At 57.9% G+C, this 22,401-nt stretch overlaps 2 protein-coding genes across 2 annotated transcripts in view; one reads left to right on the top strand and one right to left on the bottom strand.

The window, feature by feature from the left end:
- The first annotated feature begins 4,044 nt into the window (after window positions 1-4,044).
- Window positions 4,045-6,391, top strand: LOC139170040 (uncharacterized WD repeat-containing protein alr2800-like). Its single transcript, XM_070756741.1, has 7 exons — window positions 4,045-4,184; window positions 4,261-4,441; window positions 4,541-4,647; window positions 4,734-4,880; window positions 4,974-5,054; window positions 5,748-5,960; window positions 6,072-6,391. The coding sequence occupies exons 1-7, from the start codon at window positions 4,068-4,070 to the stop codon at window positions 6,189-6,191; spliced, it is 966 nt and encodes a 321-aa protein (XP_070612842.1). The 5' UTR covers window positions 4,045-4,067; the 3' UTR covers window positions 6,192-6,391.
- Window positions 6,392-7,528: 1,137 nt separating this feature from the next.
- The window catches only part of LOC139170007 (maestro heat-like repeat family member 5), a 55,802-nt gene continuing 40,929 nt past the window's right edge, over window positions 7,529-22,401 (bottom strand). The window contains 15 exon segments of the mRNA XM_070756709.1: window positions 7,529-8,346; window positions 8,606-8,760; window positions 8,870-9,016; window positions 9,882-9,903; window positions 9,905-9,935; window positions 10,173-10,266; window positions 12,819-12,893; window positions 13,724-13,757; window positions 13,759-13,827; window positions 18,552-18,674; window positions 19,230-19,385; window positions 19,791-19,964; window positions 21,516-21,659; window positions 21,875-21,934; window positions 21,936-21,993. Coding sequence (XP_070612810.1) covers window positions 8,645-8,760; window positions 8,870-9,016; window positions 9,882-9,903; window positions 9,905-9,935; window positions 10,173-10,266; window positions 12,819-12,893; window positions 13,724-13,757; window positions 13,759-13,827; window positions 18,552-18,674; window positions 19,230-19,385; window positions 19,791-19,964; window positions 21,516-21,659; window positions 21,875-21,934; window positions 21,936-21,993 — 1,303 coding nt within the window. The 3' untranslated portion in view covers window positions 7,529-8,346; window positions 8,606-8,644.

Raw genomic sequence — 22,401 nt, 5'->3', positions numbered from 1 at the left:
TTCCCCCAACTAACTTCAGATTGTGTCCCCTTGTTCTTGTGTTCACCTTATTGAACCCTTTAACATATTTAAATGTTTCACTCATGTGCCCCCTTTCCCTTCTGTCCTCCAGACTCTATAGATTGAGTCCATGAAGTCTTTCCTGGTCAGTTTCATGCGTGAGACCTTCCACCGTTTTTGTAGCCCGTCTTTGGACCCGTTCAGTTTTATCCATCTCTTTTTGTAGGTGAGGCCTCCAGAACTGGACACAGTATTATTCCAAATGGGGTCTGACCAGCGTTCTACACAGCAGGATCACCATCTCCCTCTTCCTGCTTGTTCGACCTCTAGCTATGCAGCCAAGCAGCTTTCTTCCTGCGACCCCCCCCTTTGCCAACCACAGGGAATTCTAACTTTGCGATGGGGGCCCCCACTCACTGGTTCATCAACAGCCTTGCAGTTTGAGAAATAACTGTGTGTGTGTGTGTGTGTGTGTACTAAACTCCCCCCCCACCTTCCCAAGGGTCCCCCTCCCCCCTTCCTAAGAAGGCCTTGGGGAGGGAGGGGGGCCCAGCGCTCGCTCTCTCCCCCCTCTTGCGCAGGCAACTCTGGAACCAGGCGGGAGGCAGCAAGAGTGCGTTTGCCTGGACACCTGGACAGGACTTGGTTACAGGCAGTCCTTGACTGACCGCCATTCACTGAGTGAAGGGAAGAAATGGACAGGACCGATTTTCATACTTGCCGCCATCACAGTATCTCTATGATCACAATTCGGCCACTTAGCAACTGACCCGCACTTGCGACGGTTGCCCCGTCCTGGGGTCATGTGACCCCCATTTGTCACCATTTGGGACCCTGAGAACTGGCTGGCTTCCCACAAGCAAAGTCAATGGGAGAAGCCACGTTGGCCGAAGGCGGACGACAACAACCACACTTAACAACTGCGGCAAAAAGCTTGTACAACTCACTCCTCCATTGCCTTGCTGAGCCTCAAACGTGGGTTCAAAATTGAGGGTTATTTACCTGTCTTTCTTTTTTTCTTTCTTTTTCTCTTCCTCCCTCCCTCCTTTCCTTCCTTTCTTCCTCCCTCCTTCTTTCTTTCTCCCTCCCTCCCTTTCTCTCAGGGGGTTTCAAAATGCCTTTCCCCTGTTGTTAATATCTACTTCAGAAGAGAAGGATTTACGGGTAGTGATTTCTGACAGTCTCAAAATGGGTGAGCAGTGTGGTTGGGTGCTAGGAAAAGCAAGTAGGATGCCTGGCTGCATAGCTAGAGGTATAACAAGCAGGAAGAGGGAGATTGTGATTCCGCTATATAGAGTGCTGGTGAGACCCCATTTGGAATAATACTGTGTTCAGGTCTGGAGACCTCACCTACAAAAAGATATTGATAAAATTGAACGGGTCCAAAGACGGGCCACAAGAATGGTGGAAGGTCTTAAGCATAAAACTTATCAGGAAAGACTTCATGAACTCCATCTGTATAGTCTGGAGGGCAGAAGGAAAAGGGGGGACATGATTGAAACATTTAAATATGTTAAAGGGTTAAATAAGTTTCAGGAGGGAAGTGTTTTTAATAGGAAAGTGAACACAAGAACAGGGAGCCACAATCTGAAGTTAGTTGGGGGAAAGATCAGAAGCAACGTGAGAAAATATTATTTGACTGAAAGAGTCGTAGATGCTTGGAACAAACTTCCAGCAGACGTGGTTGGTAAATCCACAGTAACTGAATCTAAACATGCCTGGGTTAAACATAGATCCATCCTAAGATAAAATACAAAAAACAGTATAAGGGCAGACTAGATACAAATCCAAATAATAAATAAATAAATAAATAAATAGATGGACCATGAGGTCTTTTTCTGCCGTCAGTCTTCTAGGTTTCTACCCCATTTTCTTGGCTGTGAACTGACCCCGTCTCCTTTTTTGGTGGACTGTGTTTAACCTCTGGATCGTGGAGACTTTAGATTGTCTGGTTTGTTTCCTCCACTATTGACCTATTTTTTCCTTGTGGGTGGAAGGCAGCCACGGCTGTTAATCAAAGCAAGGAAAATAGGGATCCCCCCCCCGCCCCCTTGAATCGGCTTCCCCTGAAATTGCTGCATTTTGGCCCATCCCTTCCCCCACATCTGCACCGAGTTTACAACCACAGCATTTTCTCCGTCCTTGTTCTCCGCTCCTGCCCTCCACTGCCACTCCCTCCGGAGCGGTCCAGCAGCCAGCGCTCACCTGAAGCAATCCAGGCGCATTCCTTCCGTCTGTTATCCCCCACCACAGCAAAACTCTCAGGGGAAGCCCCCGGGGGTCTGCCTAGATACACCCAAGTTACTCCAACATTCCGCGACCTGCACCGACCTGCACATCGCAGCAATCGGTCGGATCCCACTGAGTCGGCCTCCTCCGGGTCCCTTCGGCCAAACAACGCCGGCTGGCGGGACCAGAGGGGAGGGCCTCCTCTGTGGTGGCTACGGCACTCTGGAACCAGCTTCCCCTGGAGATTCGCACTGCCCCCTGGCCTTCCAAAAAACCCTAAAGAGACAGCTCTGCCGGCAGGCCTGGGAAGACCCCCGGACATTGACATAGGGCTCCAGCCTGACTGTTGTGTGATTGTGAGGTGAATGTTTTTTACTTTTACTTTTTGTATTGTTATTTTATTGTTGTTCACCGCTCTGAGTCTTCGGAGAGGGGCGGCATAAAAATCTAATAATAAAAAATAAAATAAATAAATAAATGCAATCAAATCAAATCAAATCTGCCGACCCGCAACGGCACGAAGGCAAGTCAAGGGACGGCCGTGGCAGTCCAAACGGTTTGGAGGGAGCCGCCCGAGAGCCTCACAAGGTCAGCCTGCTGGCCGAGCTCTGAATTCCCCTCCCCCGCCCCCCAGGATGCCTTCAGCTGGCTGTGAGGGTTGGCTTAGGACTTTTGAGCCGTTCACCCTCCAACCCAGGATACCGGCCGCAGGGTGGGCAGGTGGCCCCTTCATTGACCCCAGTGTACCCTGGACTTATTGCCCTGGGAAAGGCTTGCAAAGATGGGATGGCCGCCTGGCCGCCGAGGTTACGGACTCTGCTTTGGAGCCCATGGTGGCTTCCCAACGCCCAGCAGCCTTGGACACGGTGAAGGCCTTGGGGAGGGGGCGGATGCAGCTCTCTTCTGTGGGACCCCCAGGAGGGAGGCACCAGGAAGGCTGGCTGGGGCCACGCTGGGGAGGGGGGATCCCAAGCAGACTCAGGAAAATACAGAGAGAAGGGCAGCCTTGCCCCCCCCCCCTTGAGGAAGAGGCTGGGTCGTTTGAGGGCAGCCTCGGGTGCGCCCCGTGGCTGGCCCCCTCCCGGGTGTGCTCTGGGCCCAACTGCCGGTCCTCCGTCTGTCTCCCTCCCCCACTCTCTCCTCATCTGCCTCCAACCAGTTTGTGGAGGGGGGGGTTGCGCATGTGAAGAGGGTGCCTAGTGCTTTTCCTCCTTCTCCTCCTCCTCCCTGGAGTTCTTGGTCAGTGGCTTTATGTTCCAGAGTTGTTTGTCTGTGTCCACCATCCAGCCAGAACTGAGGAAGCTTCTTAGATGGGAAGCAAAAAGTCTTCAAAGAAGAACAAGAAAGGCCCGTTGCCCCATGAAAAAGCCCCTTTGGGACGACCCGGATCATAGACGCTTCATAGACTCCGGAGGCTGCGCCCCTTCGCCCCCCCCCCCCCCGCTCCTCCTGGGCCGCGAGGCTTCTGCGCTGCTTTGGGAGGGGCTGCCCCCTCCGTCCTTCATGGGAATGCAGGGCCTCCTTCGCTGCCTCACCTGCTCCCTCCTCCTAAAATGTGTGTGTGTGTGTGGGGGGGATTGACTACAAAAGCCTGATAAAAACTCCGCTTACAACTCCGGAGCCCCCGCGCACACAAAGCAGCCCCCGCCGCCCTCCGTCCCCTCCCAGCAGGTCTCGCACCGCCCCCGGAGCCTCCCGGCCGCTTCCAGGCCCGCCGCCGAGCCAGCCGGAGCTCGGCGGGCGCGGCGTCCCGACAGGCAGCGGCCCGCGTGCGGCTGGTCCCGCGGCGCCAACGGAGCGGCCGTTGCCGGGGCGACCGCTGGACGCCCGGCCGGAGCATGGCGGCAGCGGCGCGCAGGGTGCCGCTGGGCCGGGAGGCGCATGGCGTCTACAGCCTCTGCTTCGGCTCCAATGGCGCGCAGCTGGCGGCCGGCTTCGGCGACGGGGCCGTGCAGGTAGCGGGCCGGGCGGCGCGCGTTCCGGGCGGGACTCCCCGTGGCCCCCGCCGAGCTCACGCTGCCCTCTCCGCAGCTGGTGGACGCCGGGACTGGCGCGCCGGGGCCCTGCCTAAGGCCGGGCCGGCGTCCGCGGCAGGCCGTCACCGCGCTCGGCTTCCACCGCGCCAAGCCCGGGCTGCTGCTGGCTGCCGGAGCCGACGGGGTGGTGGTGCTGTACGACCTGCGCGCGGGGAGCGCCGCGGCCTCTCTGACCGGTAGGTGCGCGGCGGGCGGGCGGGCTGGATGGCCTTCCAGCGGGGCTGTTGCTGACGCCCCCTCCCCGTCCCCTCCTTCCTTCCCTCCGGGCCCCGCAGAGGAGGAGAACGAGATCCACGCGCTGGACTTCTGCCGCGACGGCAGCACTTTCGCCACCGCCGGCAAAGACCGGCACATCCGCCTCTACGACAGCCACACCCACCAGGTGAGCCCCGCCCCGCCCCTTCTCCCCCCGCCCCCCCCCGCCGCACGCGCATCCTCGCCTCCTCCTCCTCCTCCTCTCCCTCGCAGCTCGTCCACGTGGTGCGCGCTCCCGACTTCATGGCCGGGGATGAGTTCACGCCATTCAGCGGCCACTCCCGGCGCATCTTCGCGCTGCGCTTCCACCCCAGCGAGCTACACCTCTTCCTGACCGGCGGCTGGGACAATTCCGTCAAGGCAAGTGCGGCCCCCGAAAGGGCGACTGCCCCCCCCCCCGCTCTCCCCCCCCCGCACCTGGGTCAGCAATTAGCCACCTGTCCTCTTTGCTAGGTTTGGGACAAGCGCGTGCCAAAAGGGGCGCAGAGCGTCATCAACGGGCCCCACATCTGCGGTCCTGGGATCGATATCAAGGTGAGCCCGGTCCCAGGCGGTTCCATCTTCAGACCAGCAAAGGATGCGATAGGCTCGGTCCCCTTGACAGCCGACCTAAGGAGCGTGTGTGCCCACAGCCATAATTCAGTGAAAAACCGCTTCGCCCACCCCACTCCCGAGGCCCTCTGGAGGCCGGAAATGGCCTGTTTTCCAATTTCTGGGGTTTTGCCCTCCCCAGGCTCCAAAGGCTTCCCTGGAGCCCAGAGAGGGTGAAAACGCCCCCCAAGAGCCTCTGTGCCAGCCAAACACCAGCTGGCCCTGCACGTTGGAGCTGAGTGAGGGCAATGGCTCGCGTGCAGCAGATATGGCTCTGCGTGCCACCTGTGGAACCCATGCCACAGGTTCGGCATCGCTGCCCTGGGCTGAGCAGGGGGCAAGTTGGAGCCTTGCCTGGGTCCGTCAGAGAGCGCCTCCCCCGGGTGCTGACGGCGGCATTCTTTGAGCTGCCCAGAGGGAGGCACCAAGCCCCTACCCCCCACCCGCTCTGTCTCCTGGGCCTCCAGGTGAAGCGTCAGGTGCCACCAGGGACCTCGGGGCCTCCCCTGCAGCGCCCCCCCCCCCCCGTGTCTTTGGGTCTAACTCTCCAGCAGTTACTTGCAGACTTGGAAGATCTCCTGGCAAAGGGAGGGGGCAGCGGAGGCACCAATCTCTCCCCCACTCCCCCCCAAATAGGGAGAACATATCCTGACTGCCTCCTGGGTGCCTCACGATGCTCTGCAACTTTGGGACCTGCGGACGTCCAGGCTGTGGCAAAACGTGCCCTTCCCCGGCAACCCCACCCAGGGGGAGTTCCTCTACTCGGCCCAGTTCTGCACCGAGGATGTGGTGGTGGCCGGGGGTAGCGGCACCAGCGGGGCTGGGATTATCCACACTGGGACAGGCCAGGTAAGGGCTCGGGAGGGGGGGGGCAGAGGTAGGGTCTCGGGGGGGGCAGCTGGCGCAGGAGCTCCCCCGCCACAGCCGCCCTCCTTGGTTTCCCCCCCTTGCTGCTCGCAGGTGATCGGGGAGGTCCGGCTGTCCAACAAGCCAGTGCATGCCGTGGCTTCAGCGTCCGAAGGGCAGCCTCTGGCCGTGGCCGGCGCGGGGGGCAACCTCTACCTTGCAGAGCTGCACTGAGGCCGGCGGGAGGCAGCCCTCCACAGCTCCAGCCCCACCCCTCCCTCCACCCCCGCATATTGTCCTGGCCTGCCTTTTGCAGTGTCAGGGGTGCCCCTGTATCTTCCCCGGGGAGGGGGGCCCGTTCGGGCCTGAGGCGCTTGGGGCCTCGTCGGAGGGCCCCCCTGCCAAGGATGTGTGCAATAAAGCTTCCTAATACAGGTGCTGTGTCGCCCACCACCAGGGTGCCCGTGGGAGGGAAAGGGCAGGGCGGTCAGCGGAGGTGGGCTGGGGGCTTCATCCGGCTGGACGAGGGGGTGGGGCAGCCTGGGATGTCCAGGGGAGAAGTGGCTCCTCAGCTCAGCTACTCTTTCCGCGGCTGTAGCCGAACTCAGCTGGGGGGGGGGGCTGAGTGGGCCTCTCTGTTTTCAAAAGCAGGAGGTGGCGAGCAGGAGCCCCTGGCTGTCTTCAGGCCCCGAGTGCGGATGCTGCCCTCCACTCATTGAACAGCACGCGTGGGGTTTTCTCCCCCTATAATAAGCCCAACGGGGCTTTTCAGGACATGCGTTGAAATAATCACCCCCCTCCATAAAAGCCCCTTTCCCCAACCACGTACACGTACCCTCTGCCCCCCCACCCCAAATTGTGCCCGGACATCTTGCCAGCACCTGGCAGCTCCGCCGCTTCCCTCTCTCGGCTTTCACAAGGCGCCTGGCACCTGCGCAGCCTCTTGGAGCCAAAGGGGCAAAAACGTTTCTTGCACGCGGCCAAAATCAGAAGCAGGCGGAGTCTCTTGCACGCTCTCTTTTTCATTTTTTCTTTCTCCCTCCCTCCCTCTCTCACCCAAACTCCGGGCTCTGCCGCTTCCAAGCCCCCAGCCAGGGAAGCAGCAGCAGCCGCTCTGGGAATGTGCTTCCCGCTCTATGGTGACGGCTGGGACTGGAACGAAACAGGCCGCGGCCGAGAGGCACCACGGAGCTGCCAGGCTCCAATAAGATGCGCATCTTGCAGCCCACCCCCAAAATAACAAGAGCCCCCCTCCAATGGCAAGGCCAGGGCCACATTTTGGGGGTCAAAAGATATAAAACGGGGTCTTACATTTGGGGGAAACGCCGGCGGTGGAACCAAATGGCCGCCCTGACCCCAGGGCTTTCTTTCCCTGCCTTTCTGGTCTGTGTGGGGCTGGGCAAAAAGGAGGTGTCTCCCTCTGCAGATGGGCCCCCTGCCCAGTGGAGGCCTGCAGATGGGCCAGGGTCCTGGCAGGGGCCTCGGGACAAGGGGGGCACTGGCGGAAGGGAATCGTTGGAGGAAAGGTCGCAGGAGGAGGGCCGGAATGAAACAGGAAGGGCAAAAACTAAAAGGTTTTAAAAGTTTATTTTAAATCATTCAACGGAAGTGTGAAATTGCCCAGCAATGGGTGGCCCCGTGGGGGGTTGGCCCCTAAGCACACCAGCCCCCCCGCTCACGCTGGAGGCGCCATTTAAGGAGGCGCTTCTGGGTGGAAAGGGCTGGCCGGCCGGTGGCATCCCTCTGCTGCCCAGGAGAGGCCCGCCATGTCCCTGGCCAGGGGCCGGAGCAAAGGGGAAGGGTCTGGCCTGGTGCATGATTGGGGGCTCTGGTGGGTATCGGTATCTGATTTTGGAGGAAACTTGGAAAAGAGGTTTGAGACCACTCGCTTTCACTCCCCTCCCCACTTGCCTCGGGGGGGGGGGAGGCTGCAGGTGGTCCCACCCGAGCACAGGTGTCCGTCCCTAAACAACGTGGACCACAACCCATGGCAGGGAGAGTCTTGAGAGAGATTTATTTCAGACCAGGAGGGACACTTTGGTTTCCCACAGCCCCCCTGCCTTGGAGGCTGTCCCAGGAAAGGGAGGACGGAGCGGCCAGCCCTGACGTTCCCAGCAATGTCTTCTCTTGACCGGGGGGGGGGGGTGTCTTCTGGATGGAAGGGCTTCCCACCCCACGCGTCCTTCTTCAAGCACCAGGCCAGTGAGGTCCTTCCGGGGCCGCCTCGGTCTTTCTGGGCCACCTGCAGGGCCGGCGTGAAGCCTTTGCGGAGATCAGCCACCGATGGTGGAGCGCGAAGGCAGGCGGGGGCTTCTCAAGGCGGCGCTCTCTGGCCTGGCCCCTCCTCCCCCCCTTTCGCACCTGAGGATCCTGTGGCCTCACCTGTCAGCTGAGCACAAGGAAGGGGGGCTTTCAGGAGAGGAGTCCAGCCCCCTCCCCTCCTCCCCCTCCTCAGTCAGGTCTGGCGTCTTTGGGCGTTCACATAGACAGCAAGAACGCTTGTGGGGAGCAGCCCCATTTTAGGCCTCTGTTTCCAGGCTTGCCTCAGAATGGGGTCGGCATTGGGGGGGGGGGCTGCCCCCGGGAGACTCTGCCTGCCAACCCCGCCCCCTTCTGGGAAGGCCCCCCCCCCCTTCCTGGGCAACTACCTTGGCGGATGCTCGTCCGGCTGGTCGGAGGGAGGGGCCTCAATGCCGCGGGCTCTGCTTCCCGCTCGTGCTGGCAGAGGTGGGGAGGAAGACCCCCGGGGGGGCCTCGATGCAGCGCCCCCTCTCCCGCTCACTGCCTTCGCTCTGCTGCTTGCCTGCTGTGGTCAAGAGGGTCCGTTGAGTGCGAGCAGGAGGGGAGGGCCGCGGGTGGGGCCCCCCAGGGCCCAGGTTCCAGGGGGCGGGGCTTAGGATTGACAGACTGACCTCGCTGGCCAAGGGTCCGCCTGGCTTGCTTGGGGGTGGACAGGCTCGGGAGGCCCCTCTCCAGCGTGGACCGGCCTGGGTGGGGGGAGTCGGGGGGCAGCAGCAGTGGGCTGGGAGCTCTGCTGTCACACTCCAGGAGGGATTTCTCTGTGATGGGGGGGGAGAGACGGGCCATGTTAGCTCTGTGACCCCCCCCCAGCTCATTTGCTGCTTTGCTGCACGAATCAAATGAACCCCCCCACACTTCAGCCTAATCTTGCGCTTGTCCTCGGACACCCCACCCCCCCAGTCCCTGTCCTGGTGCAGACTGGGGATGTGGGGTCCAGCCAGGGTGGCGCCATTCCCTTTGTGCCCCTCCTGGTAAATTCTGGCTGCCCCCCCCCCCCCCCCCCGTGGGTTTCCTTCTAGGAATTCCTCTGGGGTTCCCTCTCGTTTCGTTGTCCTTTTCCAGCCTTGTTGACCCCTCGTGAGTGAGAGATTACTCGCACCTCTTCCACCCATCTGCCCGCCTGGGGGGGGGGGAGTGGGTGGCTCCAGGGCTGCCCCCCCCCAGCAGGCTGCCTGGATCAAGGGTGGGGGAGGGCCAGAGGGCGGCTGATTCTCGGAGGGTGGACATTGTGCGGCCACGAGAGGGAAACCTCAGCAGCCCTAATGTGTGTGTGTGTGTGAGGTGCTGCCACTGGTCAGGGTGGCCAGGAATTGTCCATGGAGCCAAGTGACCTTGCCTGGGAGTTGGCCCCTCCCTCTCTTTCCGTGGACCTGGCGAAGGGATCCCCCGTCGTGGGGGAGGGGGCCAAGGCAGAATGAAAGGGAGAGGGGGGCAGTTGGTCAGGTGGGTCAGAGAAGAGTCTGGATGCCCAGGCAGCCCATTTCCATCACTCAGGGGCTCGATGGTGAAGTGGCGTGTTGTTCCTGGGGCCAACATAGGTCCGTGTGTCAGTTCTCTCTCTCTCTCTGCGTGTGCTGGTGGTCATCCAAGGAAGGGGCCCTGACACCCCCCCCCGGGCCTCACCTGGAGCGTTGCTGTCGCTCGCGGTGGCCGTCCTTCTCTCCAGCTCCGGCCAGCCTGTCGGGGCAGGAGGGTCTTAAGTTTTGGCTCTCCCCTCTGGCTTCTCCCCAGCGGTGGCTCCCATCCTTTCTGGCCCACTGAAGGGGACGTTGGTTAGGAGCTGCAGCCCCCCCCAGACCCCCCCAGGTGTGGCCCCCTGTGGGGCAGAGACAGATCCCCCTCCCCTAACCCTAGTTCTGAGACCAGGTTTGCCAGGAGAACGTGGCTTGAGGCTGATGCCTTCTTCTTCCTCACCTCCTTTTCACAGACAGTTTCTGTAAAAGTACCCGATAGTTTTTTGCAAAATGGACCATGCTGCTGTCAGAACTTGACTCCATCTTCTGAAAAACTAGAACAAAAGGAATGTAGAGATTACAAAAAGGGGTTTCAGTGAACCCCAGTTCTACTGAGGTTGCCTGGCGTTTGCCTGGGAAGAAAGTTTTTGGAGAAAAGGGGGCTCTGCTTATCCGAAGGGCTTCAAGCCGCAGCCGGAAGGGAAGAAGACCAAATTTTGGGACCTAATACCACCGGCCGAGTGGTAAGAAAGCAGGGGAACTCGGGTACAAAACAGCCGCAGGAATCAAACCCAGAGCCTGACGCCTCCACAATTCACACAAACGGGGCAGAGTAGAAATCCAGGCACAGGCAGGCAGACAAGGTCACAATTGCCGTGACCAAAACCTGGTGAGATGAAACCCATGACTGGACCTTTCTGCTCGAAGGGTTTAAAGATGGTTCAAAAGAAACCTTATAAAAGAGGAGGATTTGCCTTGTAAATAAGAAACAATTGCAACTGAACAGAAACGAAAACAAAGAGGCTGTTGAGTGCATTTGGCTTATCAGGAAAGGAAAAAGGGGGGACCATGCCACGGGGGCATCCTGCAGACCACCCAGCCAAGCAGACCAAGCCCTGGTGTGCAGGAAACACGTTGCAATAGTAACGGGGGGGGGGGGGCTTTAATTGGGAGACCAACAATGCCTCAAGTGGGAGGCCAAGCAGGTTCCTGAGAAGGCTAGCAGGCAAAACGGTCCCCCAAAAGACAGAGGGGGGAATCCCAAGGTCAGCTGTCCTGGACTCATGTGGATGAGATGATAAGAGGAGGTCGAAATTGTGGGAACTTTCTGGGAAGACCAACCAAGTTCGGTTGGAATTAAAACTATTATTATTGTTTCTCAAATTTATTGTCTGCCCAGCTTTTCACAGAGTAACTCTACAAAGTCAAACAACCATGTTGGCGTTTAAGGGAGCTGATTTCAACAACCACAGAGCTTCCATGCATGGAAATCTTAAAGCCTCAAACTTGGCAACTTTAAGACTGGTGGACTTCAACTCCCAGAATTCTCCAGCCAGCTGTGCAGGGTTGAAGTCGCCCAGTTTGAAGACCTCCACCTTAAAGGGAACCAACTGGAGACGCTTGGGGAATTGGTGGAAGCCTGATCTAGCACAACGCTATTGATGAGGAGAAATAAGGGACTTTGCTGCATAAGAATTGGAAAACTCAGACACACAATTAAAGCAAATGGCTAATAAAATCTGCAAGTCAGGCTGGGGATGAATTAAGCGTTTCAACAAATGTTGAAAATATGGGGCTTCTTCAGCACTTTGGTGGCTCGTCCCGTGCGGTGGACGGCCCCTTCCTCTGGGCAGATCGGGGGGGGGGGGTCCCCAAACGTGGCAACTTTATGCTGGCTGGAGAATTCTGGGAGCTGGAGCCCCCAAAAGTTGCCACGTCTGAGGACCTCTGAGGTCGACGCTGAATGGGGGGGAGGGAGGGAGGGAGGGGACCTTCATAAATGAGCTGCCCCCCCCCGTTGGATGGGGTCAGTGTCAGTGACACTGAGGGGGCTGAAAGGTGACTGACCCTTCAAAGAGTCCCTGACCCATACCGAGGCCTGAATCCCGTCTTTTCCCTCCGGCCTCCCGAACCGCTGTATCGTCCAAGCGCCTTGTGAAGCGTTTTTTCCCCAGGAAGAGGAGGGGGGGGGATTTGGCTGATGCTTTTCTGAAGTTTGCCCCTAGGTGAAGGTCTCCTGAGGCGAAAGAGTCTCCTTCCTCTCTCATTTCCAGGGTGCCCTAAAGACGCCGGAAGAGCCCCCCCCCCCGCTCTCCCCCCCCGGCTCTCTGTCCGCTCGGCTCAAAGGGCCTTGCTGGGCACAAGAGGACAATCCGCATGCCCCCCCCAGCCCCCCCCCTTGCTATGGCATGTTTTCATGCAAGAAGCATAGTTTTGGGCCCAGGTTTTTTTTAAAAAGGTTGTATTTGTTGAGATATTTAAAATTGTGTGTGTGTGTGTGTTAAGTTAGGCAGATGGGCAGATGGCTGGACTATTCTCGCTGAGCTGCCCCCCCCCCTGCAAACTCTGTCATGTGAGCGATCTAAGCAGAGATCTAACACGGGCTTTATGGTCCTCTTAATATTCAGGAAGTTAAAAACATATTTTTTGCACCATGTTACATTTATGATAGTTTAACACCCCAAAAATATTCCAGGGAAGATGAATCCAGGTTAACTAAAGAAGAAAGGTGGATCCAAACTTGTAGAGGGGTTTTCTGACCGAGTGTGAGCGGTTGTTGGGGGAGGGGCACAGAGGGGGGGGCTTCCTCATTGGAGGTTTTCCAGCAAAGATCTGGGCAGGGGCTGGACCAGAATGTCCCTTCCAACTCTTGGCTTCTATAATCTTTTATATTAGTTTCAATATCTTTGGTCAATTACTGTGTCACTATCCCTCAGCCTCTTATTGCTGAAAGCCGGAGACTGAAGTGGCATAAAGGCAGGGAACCATCCCCAGGTGGGGGCCCTGGGGGCGTCTCGGGTGGGGGGCAGCGCAAGGCGCCCCCCTGGAGTCTTCTGCAGGGGGAGGGGGCCAAAGGGGAGCCCCTGCCCCTCCTCTCCTCTCCTACCTTTGCTCAGGTGCGAGAGGTCCTCCTGCTCCAGATTTTTGGACAGTTCTGAGCTGTAATAGTTGAGCGTGTAGCCTGGACAGAAACAATGGCAGAATTTTGCTGCCCAGGCAGAGACCCCCTCCTCCCCCTCCTCCTCGCTTGGCCCTCGGGCGGCTCCCTCTGCCTGCTTGCCAGCGAGAGCTCTGGAGGTGGACAGATGGATTGGCAGAGGAGGCCTCTGACCGATGGGGCCACTCGGGGGTGGGGGCGAGAAAGGGCCTCTCGACAGCTGCCCGGCCCCCTTGGGAGCCATTTGGGCAAAGCAGCGCGGACTGGAACCGACAGTAAGACTTGCCCTGCTGGCTCCTCGTGTTGCTAAAGCCGAAGAGGAGCAAAAGTGGACAGTGAGGTCCGGGGCTGCCCCAAACTCTGTGGACCCACAAAGCCCGGTTACCCCCAATTTCAGCTCAGTTTGCTCACTGAACAAGGTGGGAGCAGGTTCCCCCCCCCTCCCCCCTGCCCCAAAAGGACTTTGGAGACTTTCTGGGCGGCAGATCGGAGCGGCTGAGCTCCCTTCATCAGCCTGGTCATTGGGGTGGGGACCGGGGTGGGGGCTGTGAAAGATTGGCCTGAGCCTTCCCACAGGCCTCCTGTGTCCGAGGGGGACAATCTACTCAGGGGGGCCTTTGTGCTGCGTGCCCCCCCTCCAGCCGCCTCTTGAAAGAGGTCCCGATTCCGCTCTCTCTGGGCCCCCGGCCCCTCCCGCCTCCCCCCTGCCTTGGGACCCCGCCTGGCAGCCCCTCCGTCACACACACACACACACACATGGCAGAAGCTGTGGGAGGGGCGGCAGGGGGGGAGGACCGGGGAAGGGCCTGGGGTTCCAGGGGCGGGGGGGCGGGGGGGGCGTTTCTTAGATTTACCCATGAAGCGTGCAGCACCGTTCCTGATTTCGGTCCTGGGCGTGTTGGAGGAACCCCAAGGACTGGGAGAGGAAGATGTGGATGTTCTCATGGTTGTTCCTCATCTGCAGAAGGCGAAAGGAAAGGAAAAGGGGCCACGGAGAATTGTTGTGATCCCTTTTGGGGCCTGATGGGCAAAGTCACAGCCCGATTCACTTAACGCTTAAGAAGGTCATAAAATGGAGCAGGAACCACTTGGCCGCTGCTCCACTCAGCCACAGAGAGCCAGGCTCAATGGTGGCCGTAATGTTTGGCCACGTCTGGTGCCCCTCGAGCCGTGCGGGGGAAGGAAAGCGGCCCAGCCCCACTTGTGTCCCTGTGCTCAGGCCAGGGCTCGGGACGGGAGCGGGGCACATGCACCAAGAGGCTCCTCTCTTGACCGGTGAGGAGAGTCTCTTTCTATGTTGGGCTCAGTTCTTTCGTCACGCTTCTTCCGCGGTCAGTGGGCACTGGGCGTCAGGCCCAGAAGGCTTTGGAGGGTTTGGCCTGCCCCCTTGTGCCTTGTTCTTTTGGAGTGTTGTGTTCTTGCTGTGGGAAGAGGGGAGAGGCGGTTGACAAAATAAATGCCTTTTAGAGTTTCAAGGTCATCATTTGTCAGCACCGGGCAGGAAGAAGATGAGCGTGTACGGACCTGGGGGCAGAAGATGAGTGGTCCGCGTGACCAACTTGGGGCAGGAGAATGAACTGTAACCTGGAAGCAGAAATCTTGGGGGAAATGGACATGACAAGGTGGCTTTGAGAACCAACTGGAACTTTGGGGAATTCTTTGCCTGGCTGGACTCTGATTTAAACCTAGATCTGTCGGTTGGACTGCTGGCACCGGGAAGGAGACGCTCCCCGTAATTCCGGCACAGAAGGCCTGGCAAGCAGGGGAGCCGTGGATCCATGAGGCGGATACGGAACCGACCTCCCACTCAAATTCTGCCCAGTTTCTCCCTCGATGTTTTTCTTGTGTCCTTCGGAGGCCCTTGCGCAATATTGTCCTAATAGCCCCACGGCTTTTATGCCGTTTCCCACGCTTGAAAGAATCCGCCTCTTTCCCCCAACTCTTCTGCGGGTCCTCATTTTGCTGACCTCCGAAGGATGGAAGGTTGAGCCAACCTTGAGCTGGTCAGGATCGAACTCCAGGCGTGTGGGCAGAGCTGCCTGCAATCCCGCACTCTGAGCCACCAGGGCTTTGAGTTACAACAGACTCAACAGAACAGACTTTTGACCCACCTCAAAGTTTTGACTGCTGCACAGAAATGGTGGCATTTGGGCCGCTGGGCAACAGGTCTCCGCTCACGTCTGTTGCCGCATCCTGCAGTCATATTCCTCGCAACCCCCCCCCCCCCCTGGGGATACGCTGCCTTGGCTTAATGGCCACCGGGACTCAACTTATATCCATTGTGAAAAAGGTTGTAAAATCGAATCAAGTCATGACCTCCTTAGCAACCGCCCTGACTTGCCAGCCAATAATGGGCTCTCTTGTGGTCATAAATTAAGGTGCAGCTGTAACGGCAATCCTATCGGTACAATCCAAATATAAATCAAATAATCCCAGGGACCAGTGAGATCCCACAGAGGTGGACTTCTCCGAGTCTTGTTAACTAAGCAAAAATAATAAATAATAATAATAATTTATTAGATGTGTATGCCGCCCCTCTCCAAAGACTCAGGGCGGCTCACAACACAATACACAATGTACAAATCCAATATTAAAAAAACAGATTTAAAACCCTTATCATAAAAATTTATCACACAACCCAAGCAAACCATACATAAATCAGCTACGGAGAATATCAACATCCCCAAGCCTGGTGACATAGGTAGGTTTTAGGAGCTTGTGAAAGGCAAGGAAGGTGAGGGCACTTCTAATCTCTGGGGGGAGTTGATTCCAGAGGGCTGGAGCCGCCACAGAGAAGGCTTTTCCCCTTGGTCCCGCCAGGCGGCATTGCTTAGTTGGCGGGACCCAGAGAAGGCCAACTTGGTCACTGGGATTTGTGTGGCAGAAGGCGGTCTCAGAGGTATTCTGGTCCGATGCCATGTAGGGCTTTATAGGTCATAACCAACACTTTGAATTGTGACCGGAAACTGATCGGCAGCCAGTACAGGTTGTGGAGTGTTGGTGTAACATGGGCAGATGGAGGGAAGCCCACGATTGCTCTCGCAGCCGCATTCTGCACAATCTGAAGTTTCCAAACACTTTTCAAAGGTAGCCCCATGTAGAGAGCATTGCAGTAGTCGACCTCGATGTGATGAGGACATGAGTGACTGGTGAGCAGTGACTCCCGGTCCAAACAGGACCGCAACTGGTGCACCAGGCGAATCTGGGCAAACGCCCCCCTCGCCACAGCTGAAAGATGATGGTCTAATGTGAGCTGTGGATCGAGGAGGAAGCCCAAGTTGCAAACCCTCTCTGAGGGGGTCAGTAATTCCCCCCCCAGGGTAATGGACAGACAGATGGAATTGTCCTTAGGAGGCAAAACCCACAGCCACTCCATCTTGTCAGGGTTGAGTTTGAGCCTGTTGACACCCATACAGACCCCAACAGCCTCCAGGCACCGGCACATCACTTCCACTGCTTCGTTGACTGGACATGGGGTGGAGATGTACAGCTGGGTATCATCAGCATACTGATGATACCTCACCCCATGCCCTCGGATGATCTCACCCAGCGGTTTCATGTAGATATTAAATAGGGGGGAGAGGACCGACACCCCACCAGGGAGCAACCTAGAGGTCGACCTCCGACCCCCCACTAACCCTGACTGCGACCGACTGCATTACAGTGCCTACCACTACCAACCCCTCCAGCCAGCGCAGAAGGATACCATGGTCGATGGTATTGAAAGCCGCTGAGAGGTCAAGAAGCACCAGGACAGAGGACAAGCCCATCCTGGGCCCACCACAGATCATCCATCAGCGCGACCAAAGCAGTTTGTGTGCTGTAGCCGGGCCTGAATCCCGACTGTTGAGGGCCTAGATAATTGGCTTCTTCCAAGGACCGCTGGAGCTGGAGCGAAACCACCAACTCAACAACCTTCCCCATAAAAGGAAGGTTGGAGACTGGACAGTAGTTATTAAGCACGGCTGGGTCCAGGGAAGGCTTCTTGAGGAGGGGTCACATACGTGCCTCCTTATAAGGAGCAGGGAAGGACCCCCTCCCCCAAAGAAATGTTGACAATCTCCTGGACCCAGCTCCGTGTCACTCCCTGCTGGCCGAAACCAGCCAAGAGGGACACGGATCCAGTAAGCAGGTGGAGGAACTCACAGCTCCAATGGCCTTGTCCACTTCATCGGGTGTCACCAGATCAAACTCTTCCCTGACAGGTGGACAAAGATGAGCTCCAGTTACCTTGACTGACTCGTTGTCAGTCGGCTTTGTCACCCTGAACAGAGCGGCCGGGCGAGATTCCACTGATGCAATCAAGGCGGCATGATACGCGCATTGTAAGTCTTAATGTGAGCTCTTACAAGTGTTCGATCGAACTCAGACTTACTTTCCCTCCACCCCTATCCAGACGTCTCTTCTGACGTTTCAACTCCCGGAGTTCCTCACTGAACCAAGGGGCCCTCCAGGGTCTAGTGCCACAGAGAGGTCGCAATGTCAGTTGGCAGGCCCGTGGGGGAGGGCCTTCTCTGTGGTGGCCCCAGCTCTTTGGAACCAACTCTCCCCCTCCGAGGTCCATACTGCCCCTCCCCTTCTGGCCTTCCAAAAACCCTTGAAGACCTGGCTCTGCCGACAGGCCTGGGCGCCTCTTTTGACTAGTATAAGTGGTGAATCATAGAATCACAGAGTTGGAGAGGGACCTCCCGGTCATCGGTTCCAACCCCCTGCTCAATGCAGGATTCATCAAACCATCCCAGAAAGATGACTGTCCAGCCTCTGTTTGAAGACCTCCAGTGAAGGCGAGCCCACCACCTCCTGTGGCAAACTGTTCCACCGGTTTATCACCCTTACCGTTAGAAAGTTTTTAAATCTCATCTAAATCTGCTCCCCTTGCAGTCCTTCCATGTGCTGATGAGAACAATGCTGACCCCTCTGCTCTGTGACAGCCCTTCAGATATTGGTAGACAGCTATCAAGTCTCCTCTCAGTCTTCTCCTTTGCAGACTAAACCTCCCTAGACCCTTTAACCGTTCCTCGTAGGACGTGGTTTCCAGACCCCTCACCATCCTGGTAACTCTCCTCCTTTGAACCTGCTCTAGTCAATCAATGTCCTTTTTAAATTGGGGCCCCCAGAACTGAACACAGTATTATTATTATTCCAAGTGTGGTCGTACCAAAGGACCGTAGAGAGGAATAGTTACTCCACGTGAGTGAGATTCTATGCTCCGCTTGATGCATCCCTGGTATTGTCTGGATCAAGGGTTTTTAATAATTATTAGGAGATTTTATTGTTTTTTTTAGTGGGGTTATATTAATGGGTTTTTTTGCTGTTTTACTGTTGACTTTTTTACTGTCCCCCTGAGACTGGCAGGAGAGGGTGGCCTGCAAGTCAAATGAATAAATATTCTGCTTTTACGGCAGGAATTCCCGGTGACTTGTGTGGCATTTCTTGCGCCATTTCCTTCTCATGTTGCTGAGTTGTGGGAGGGAGGACAATGGAAAAGAACCAAAAAGTCACAAACGGATGCTGCCATTAGTGGCCTCCCGGCCGAGGGGGCTGGTGTGACCTTCCGCAACAGTGCATGGTTCCGAGGCTGTTGTAACATCAAACGGTCATTAAGCAGTTGGCTATTAAACCAGGGCTGCCTGTACTGAGTTTGTAAATGGCTTCCATTTAAGACAAGCAGCTGCCACTCACCAGGTATTTCCAAGCATTCACCAAGCAGTTCCGGAGATCATCCCAGGCCAGACTGCGGAACATCAGCTTCAGGTGAGCCCACCCCAGGAAGACCCCGCAGTGCAGGAGAGTCAACTTGCAGCTCTGCAGTCGGGGAGACAGCAGGGGTGGGTGAGTTGCCCCTGCAGAAGGGGACGTCTCTCCAGCCCCCCAAAACCCTCTCAGCCCAAGAGGGAACATGCGGGGGCACCGATCAAGCCGCTGAGCTCACTGGACTCCCACCCCTCAAAAAGGCACCAGCGACCCCCCTTTGCTAAGCCTTGAATGCCGGCCAGGGCCCTCCTTGTCCTCCCAAGCGGTGGGACGCGTTCATGAGGCAGATGGACAAGTGGCCCGTGTCCAGACTCTCGTGTGTGCCCCCACTGCCGGCTCTTCCACGGCTGCTGGACTTCCCTCCCCAGCCCTGGTGTGACTGGTCCCATCGTCACAATGGACGACACCAGCACCACCACCTGCAAACCACGTTCGCTGACCTTCATTGGGCCACCTTCGGGCCTTCTGCACTCACGTGGGTGCTGCTGAACCCGCTTCAACCTTCATCCCCCAGACCTCTGGCTCTCCACTGTGCCACCCCCTCCTGGTGGTGGGGAGGAGGGGGAGAGCCCCCACGCCCCCCCCCCTGCGGGGGCCTCCACTTGCCATGGCCACCGTGGTCTCGCGGTCTTTCAGGTGAAGCAGCAGAGGGAGGAGGCTGTAGACCACTTCCTTCTTCAGCAGGGCCTTCTCGGTCTCCTTGGACCTCATCACCAGCTGCCCAAACAAGGAGATGGCGGTGGCCCGGATGTCGGCCCTTTCCTGGCGGAGACACACAAAGAGACACGCTTGGAGGGAGGGCGGCCTTTGGAGGGCGCTCTTGGAACCCCAAAGAATTTCACCTGGTAGCAAAGAGCAGAGAGATTTCAGTGGGTCAACTGGGGATTGTTCAGGTTCTTTCAACCCCCCCCCAAAAAACCCCCCACCACAACAACAACATTCTTCCGTTCAAAACAGAGATTTAGAAAATTGCCATTACTGGTTTCAAACACTCCCCACACGCACGCACACACACGCACACTTTCAAAGTGACCATTTCAGAAATCCAGGCGTTTTTTTCCCCCCTTTGAATTTTCCAGCCCTCCGGAGCTCGATGCCCCTGCGGTGACTCAGCCGGGTGTTCGTGTGTTTTTATGGGAGCCCCTGCCCCACTTCTTCAAAACTTACATCCTCAAAAAATGAGCGGACATTCAGAGCCAGGTCAACAGAGATGAGCCCAATCCCCTGGCCATCCATTTCATAGAGAGTGGTCATTATGTCGTTCAGTCCCTCCAGGACGTCTTCACATCCACTGAAAATAGAGTTGATCATGGTTGGGAGCTGGTCTCGCAGGGACTTAACCTGAGCAGACGAGAGGGAGGCAAGCACAGGTCTGAGAGGGGAGCCGGCTGCGGGCCTCAAATGGGGGCCTGCCACCCCTGCTCCGCTGTGGGGGCCAGGACGGGACCTTCCCTGCCCCCTCTTGCATTCTTCTTTGGAAAGGAAGAGCTCTGATGGAAAAGCTCTGCAAATCTCTCCCTCTCTATCTCCCTCCTTCTCTCTCTCTCCTCTCTCTCTCTCTCTCTCCCTCTCTCTCTCTCCCTCTCTCTCTCCCTCTCTCTCTCCCTCCTTCTCTCTCTCTCCCTCTCTCTCTCCCTCCTTCTCTCTCTCTCCCTACATGGTGACTCGAAGTGGTTAGAGGAAGGCCTCATGGCCACCACCAGGGCAGAGGTGGTCACCAAGGGGCTATGGAAACTTTTCTCCATGCACGGCCGACCCGATGTCACGGTCTCAGACAAAGGGCCCCAATTCATGGCCTTACAATTTGAAACCTACTTAGTAGAACAGGGATGGGCCCTTTGCCCACCATTCTGTCTCTTCAGTAGCGGTCAAGCGGGGAAAAGAGCCAGCCAAAGAAGCCCTTTCGCGCATGGCCCAGCGCGGCTGGCAAAACTGAATTGATACATTTCTATTAGTGCAGCACATGATTTTCCAGCGCCACCACTGGTGGAAGTCCGTCTGAACTTCCCATGAGTTCCCGGCTGCGTCCCGCCTAGATGGGCTGCACCCCAACGACTCCCCAGTCAGCCCCCACACGTCAGCATAGCGCGGGGATGGAGAACCTCTTTCCCTTGGGGGCTGAAAGGGTGCGCGCTTGCATGAGTGCCCCCCCACACGTCCCAACCCACTGCACAAATGGAGCTCTGGGGGGGGGATATAATATAGATAACCAACTAATTAATATGTCGATAGGGGCTGGGTGGGGTGAAGGGGGAGGAAAGCCCTGCATGCCCAGACAGTGCTGGGGGGGATCTCCAGAGATCTGGGAAGGCTCCGGCCGTGGAAAGCGAGGAGAAAGTAGGACCTGGTCTGGCCGGACAATCAGCTGCCCGGTGGGTGGGAGGGAGGCCCTGGCACACGTGCTGTGGAGCTGAGCTGGCCAACGTCCTGCCCGCCTGGCTGCAGAGAGAGGGCCACTCGTGCCACACGTGCCGTGGGGTTTCCCATCAGGGCTCTGGGTGATTTATCTACTGGACTGCTGGGCTGGGCTTAAGCCGCTTGGAGATTCAGGACATTAAGCAGATAAGCGCAGGGGAAGGAGGCGCCTTGCACAGGAATCTCCTGGGAAGCGACTCTCAGAAAGCTCCGGAAGCCGTTTCGGGGGGGGGGGTGTGATCGGGCCGCCTGGGCAGCCGGGACAGAGCGAGAAGGACGGAAGGAGCCGTCTCTGCCCAGCAGCTGAAGGAAGACTTGAGGATTTCAGAGCCGTGGACGGGTACAAAGAGGGCTGCCCCCTCCCACCTGGGTCGGCTTCCCCCCCCACACCTTCCTTCTTTGCTCTGGACACCACCACCACCCCGTCTGTGGCGCCTGGTGCCCGAGACGGGCGGGAGCCAAAGGGGGGTCTCGTACCTTCCCTTGCTGGAAGACGAAGCTGTTCAGCCCCCTTCAGGCAGAGGTCTTGCACCGCGGGTTGGGGGCGGCCAGGCCCTCCTCCAGGTGCTCCCGCAGGCTGAACCGGTTCATCATCTTGATGGCCGAGGGACTCTTCAGAAACTGGAGGGGGGGGGGGGGGCAGAAGGACCTCTCCCTCATTAGCCAACCACCACTGGAGGGCCCTTCGGAGAGGCCGGAGGTCGTGGACAGGCTCTCAGGACGACCTCTGGGTGTGTGTGCGTGAGTGAGTGTGTGTGCAGAAGGCGGACGGAGGGGCTTGGCATCTTGAGGACCCCTCCCCCCTCCCCCACCCCCACTCTGGGGCGAGTCCTCACCTCAATGACGAGGGCCAAGGCCGTCACCGTCTTCAGCTCATCCTCCCGGCTGCTGAGAATTGAGCGCAGCCTCCCCAAAGATTCCCGGGATCTGGGCACTGTTGCACTCCGTCATGGCCCTGCGGGGCAGGACAGCAGACTCAGGAGAGTGGTGACCGTGCTGTGAGAGGCAGAGGCCACTAGGGGGCAGCCGACAGAACCGCCCGCCCCTCTCCCCCCCATCTGCCTTTCAGGGCAAAGCACCCATGAGCGCCTCCTCTGGCCCCAGGGGCTTTGCTCGATGAGAGGGAGAGAGAGAGAGGGAGAGAGAGAACAATGATGATGATGATGATGGCCCTGGGGAGACGCCAGGAGGAGCCCCACGCAGCCCATCCCCCACCAGCTCCCCAGGGGCTTGGAAGGGGTGGGGGGAGGGCGCAGGGGCTGCTGCAGAAGGGATCTGGAGCCCAGCAGGGGCAGAATGGCCGGGAGAGCGGGAGCAGGGCCCCCGGATGGGGGGGGGCGAAGGCAGGAGGGGTGTGTGTGTG

The sequence above is a fragment of the Erythrolamprus reginae genome, chromosome 7, assembly GCF_031021105.1.
Source record: "Erythrolamprus reginae isolate rEryReg1 chromosome 7, rEryReg1.hap1, whole genome shotgun sequence".
NCBI lineage: Eukaryota > Metazoa > Chordata > Lepidosauria > Squamata > Dipsadidae > Erythrolamprus > Erythrolamprus reginae.
The sequence above is the reverse complement of the archived record's forward strand: the minus strand, read 5'-3'. Positions and strand labels throughout refer to the sequence as shown.

Excerpts from the sequence above, each read along its gene's own strand:
- LOC139170040 (XM_070756741.1), top strand. The coding sequence starts at position 4,068 with ATGGCGGCAGCGGCGCGCAGGGTGCCGCTGGGCCGGGAGGCGCATGGC. Across the intron at positions 4,442-4,540 it reads CGCCGCGGCCTCTCTGACCG|AGGAGGAGAACGAGATCCAC; the intron begins GTAGGTGCGCGG and ends CGGGCCCCGCAG. Across the intron at positions 5,055-5,747 it reads GTCCTGGGATCGATATCAAG|GGAGAACATATCCTGACTGC; the intron begins GTGAGCCCGGTC and ends CCCCCCAAATAG.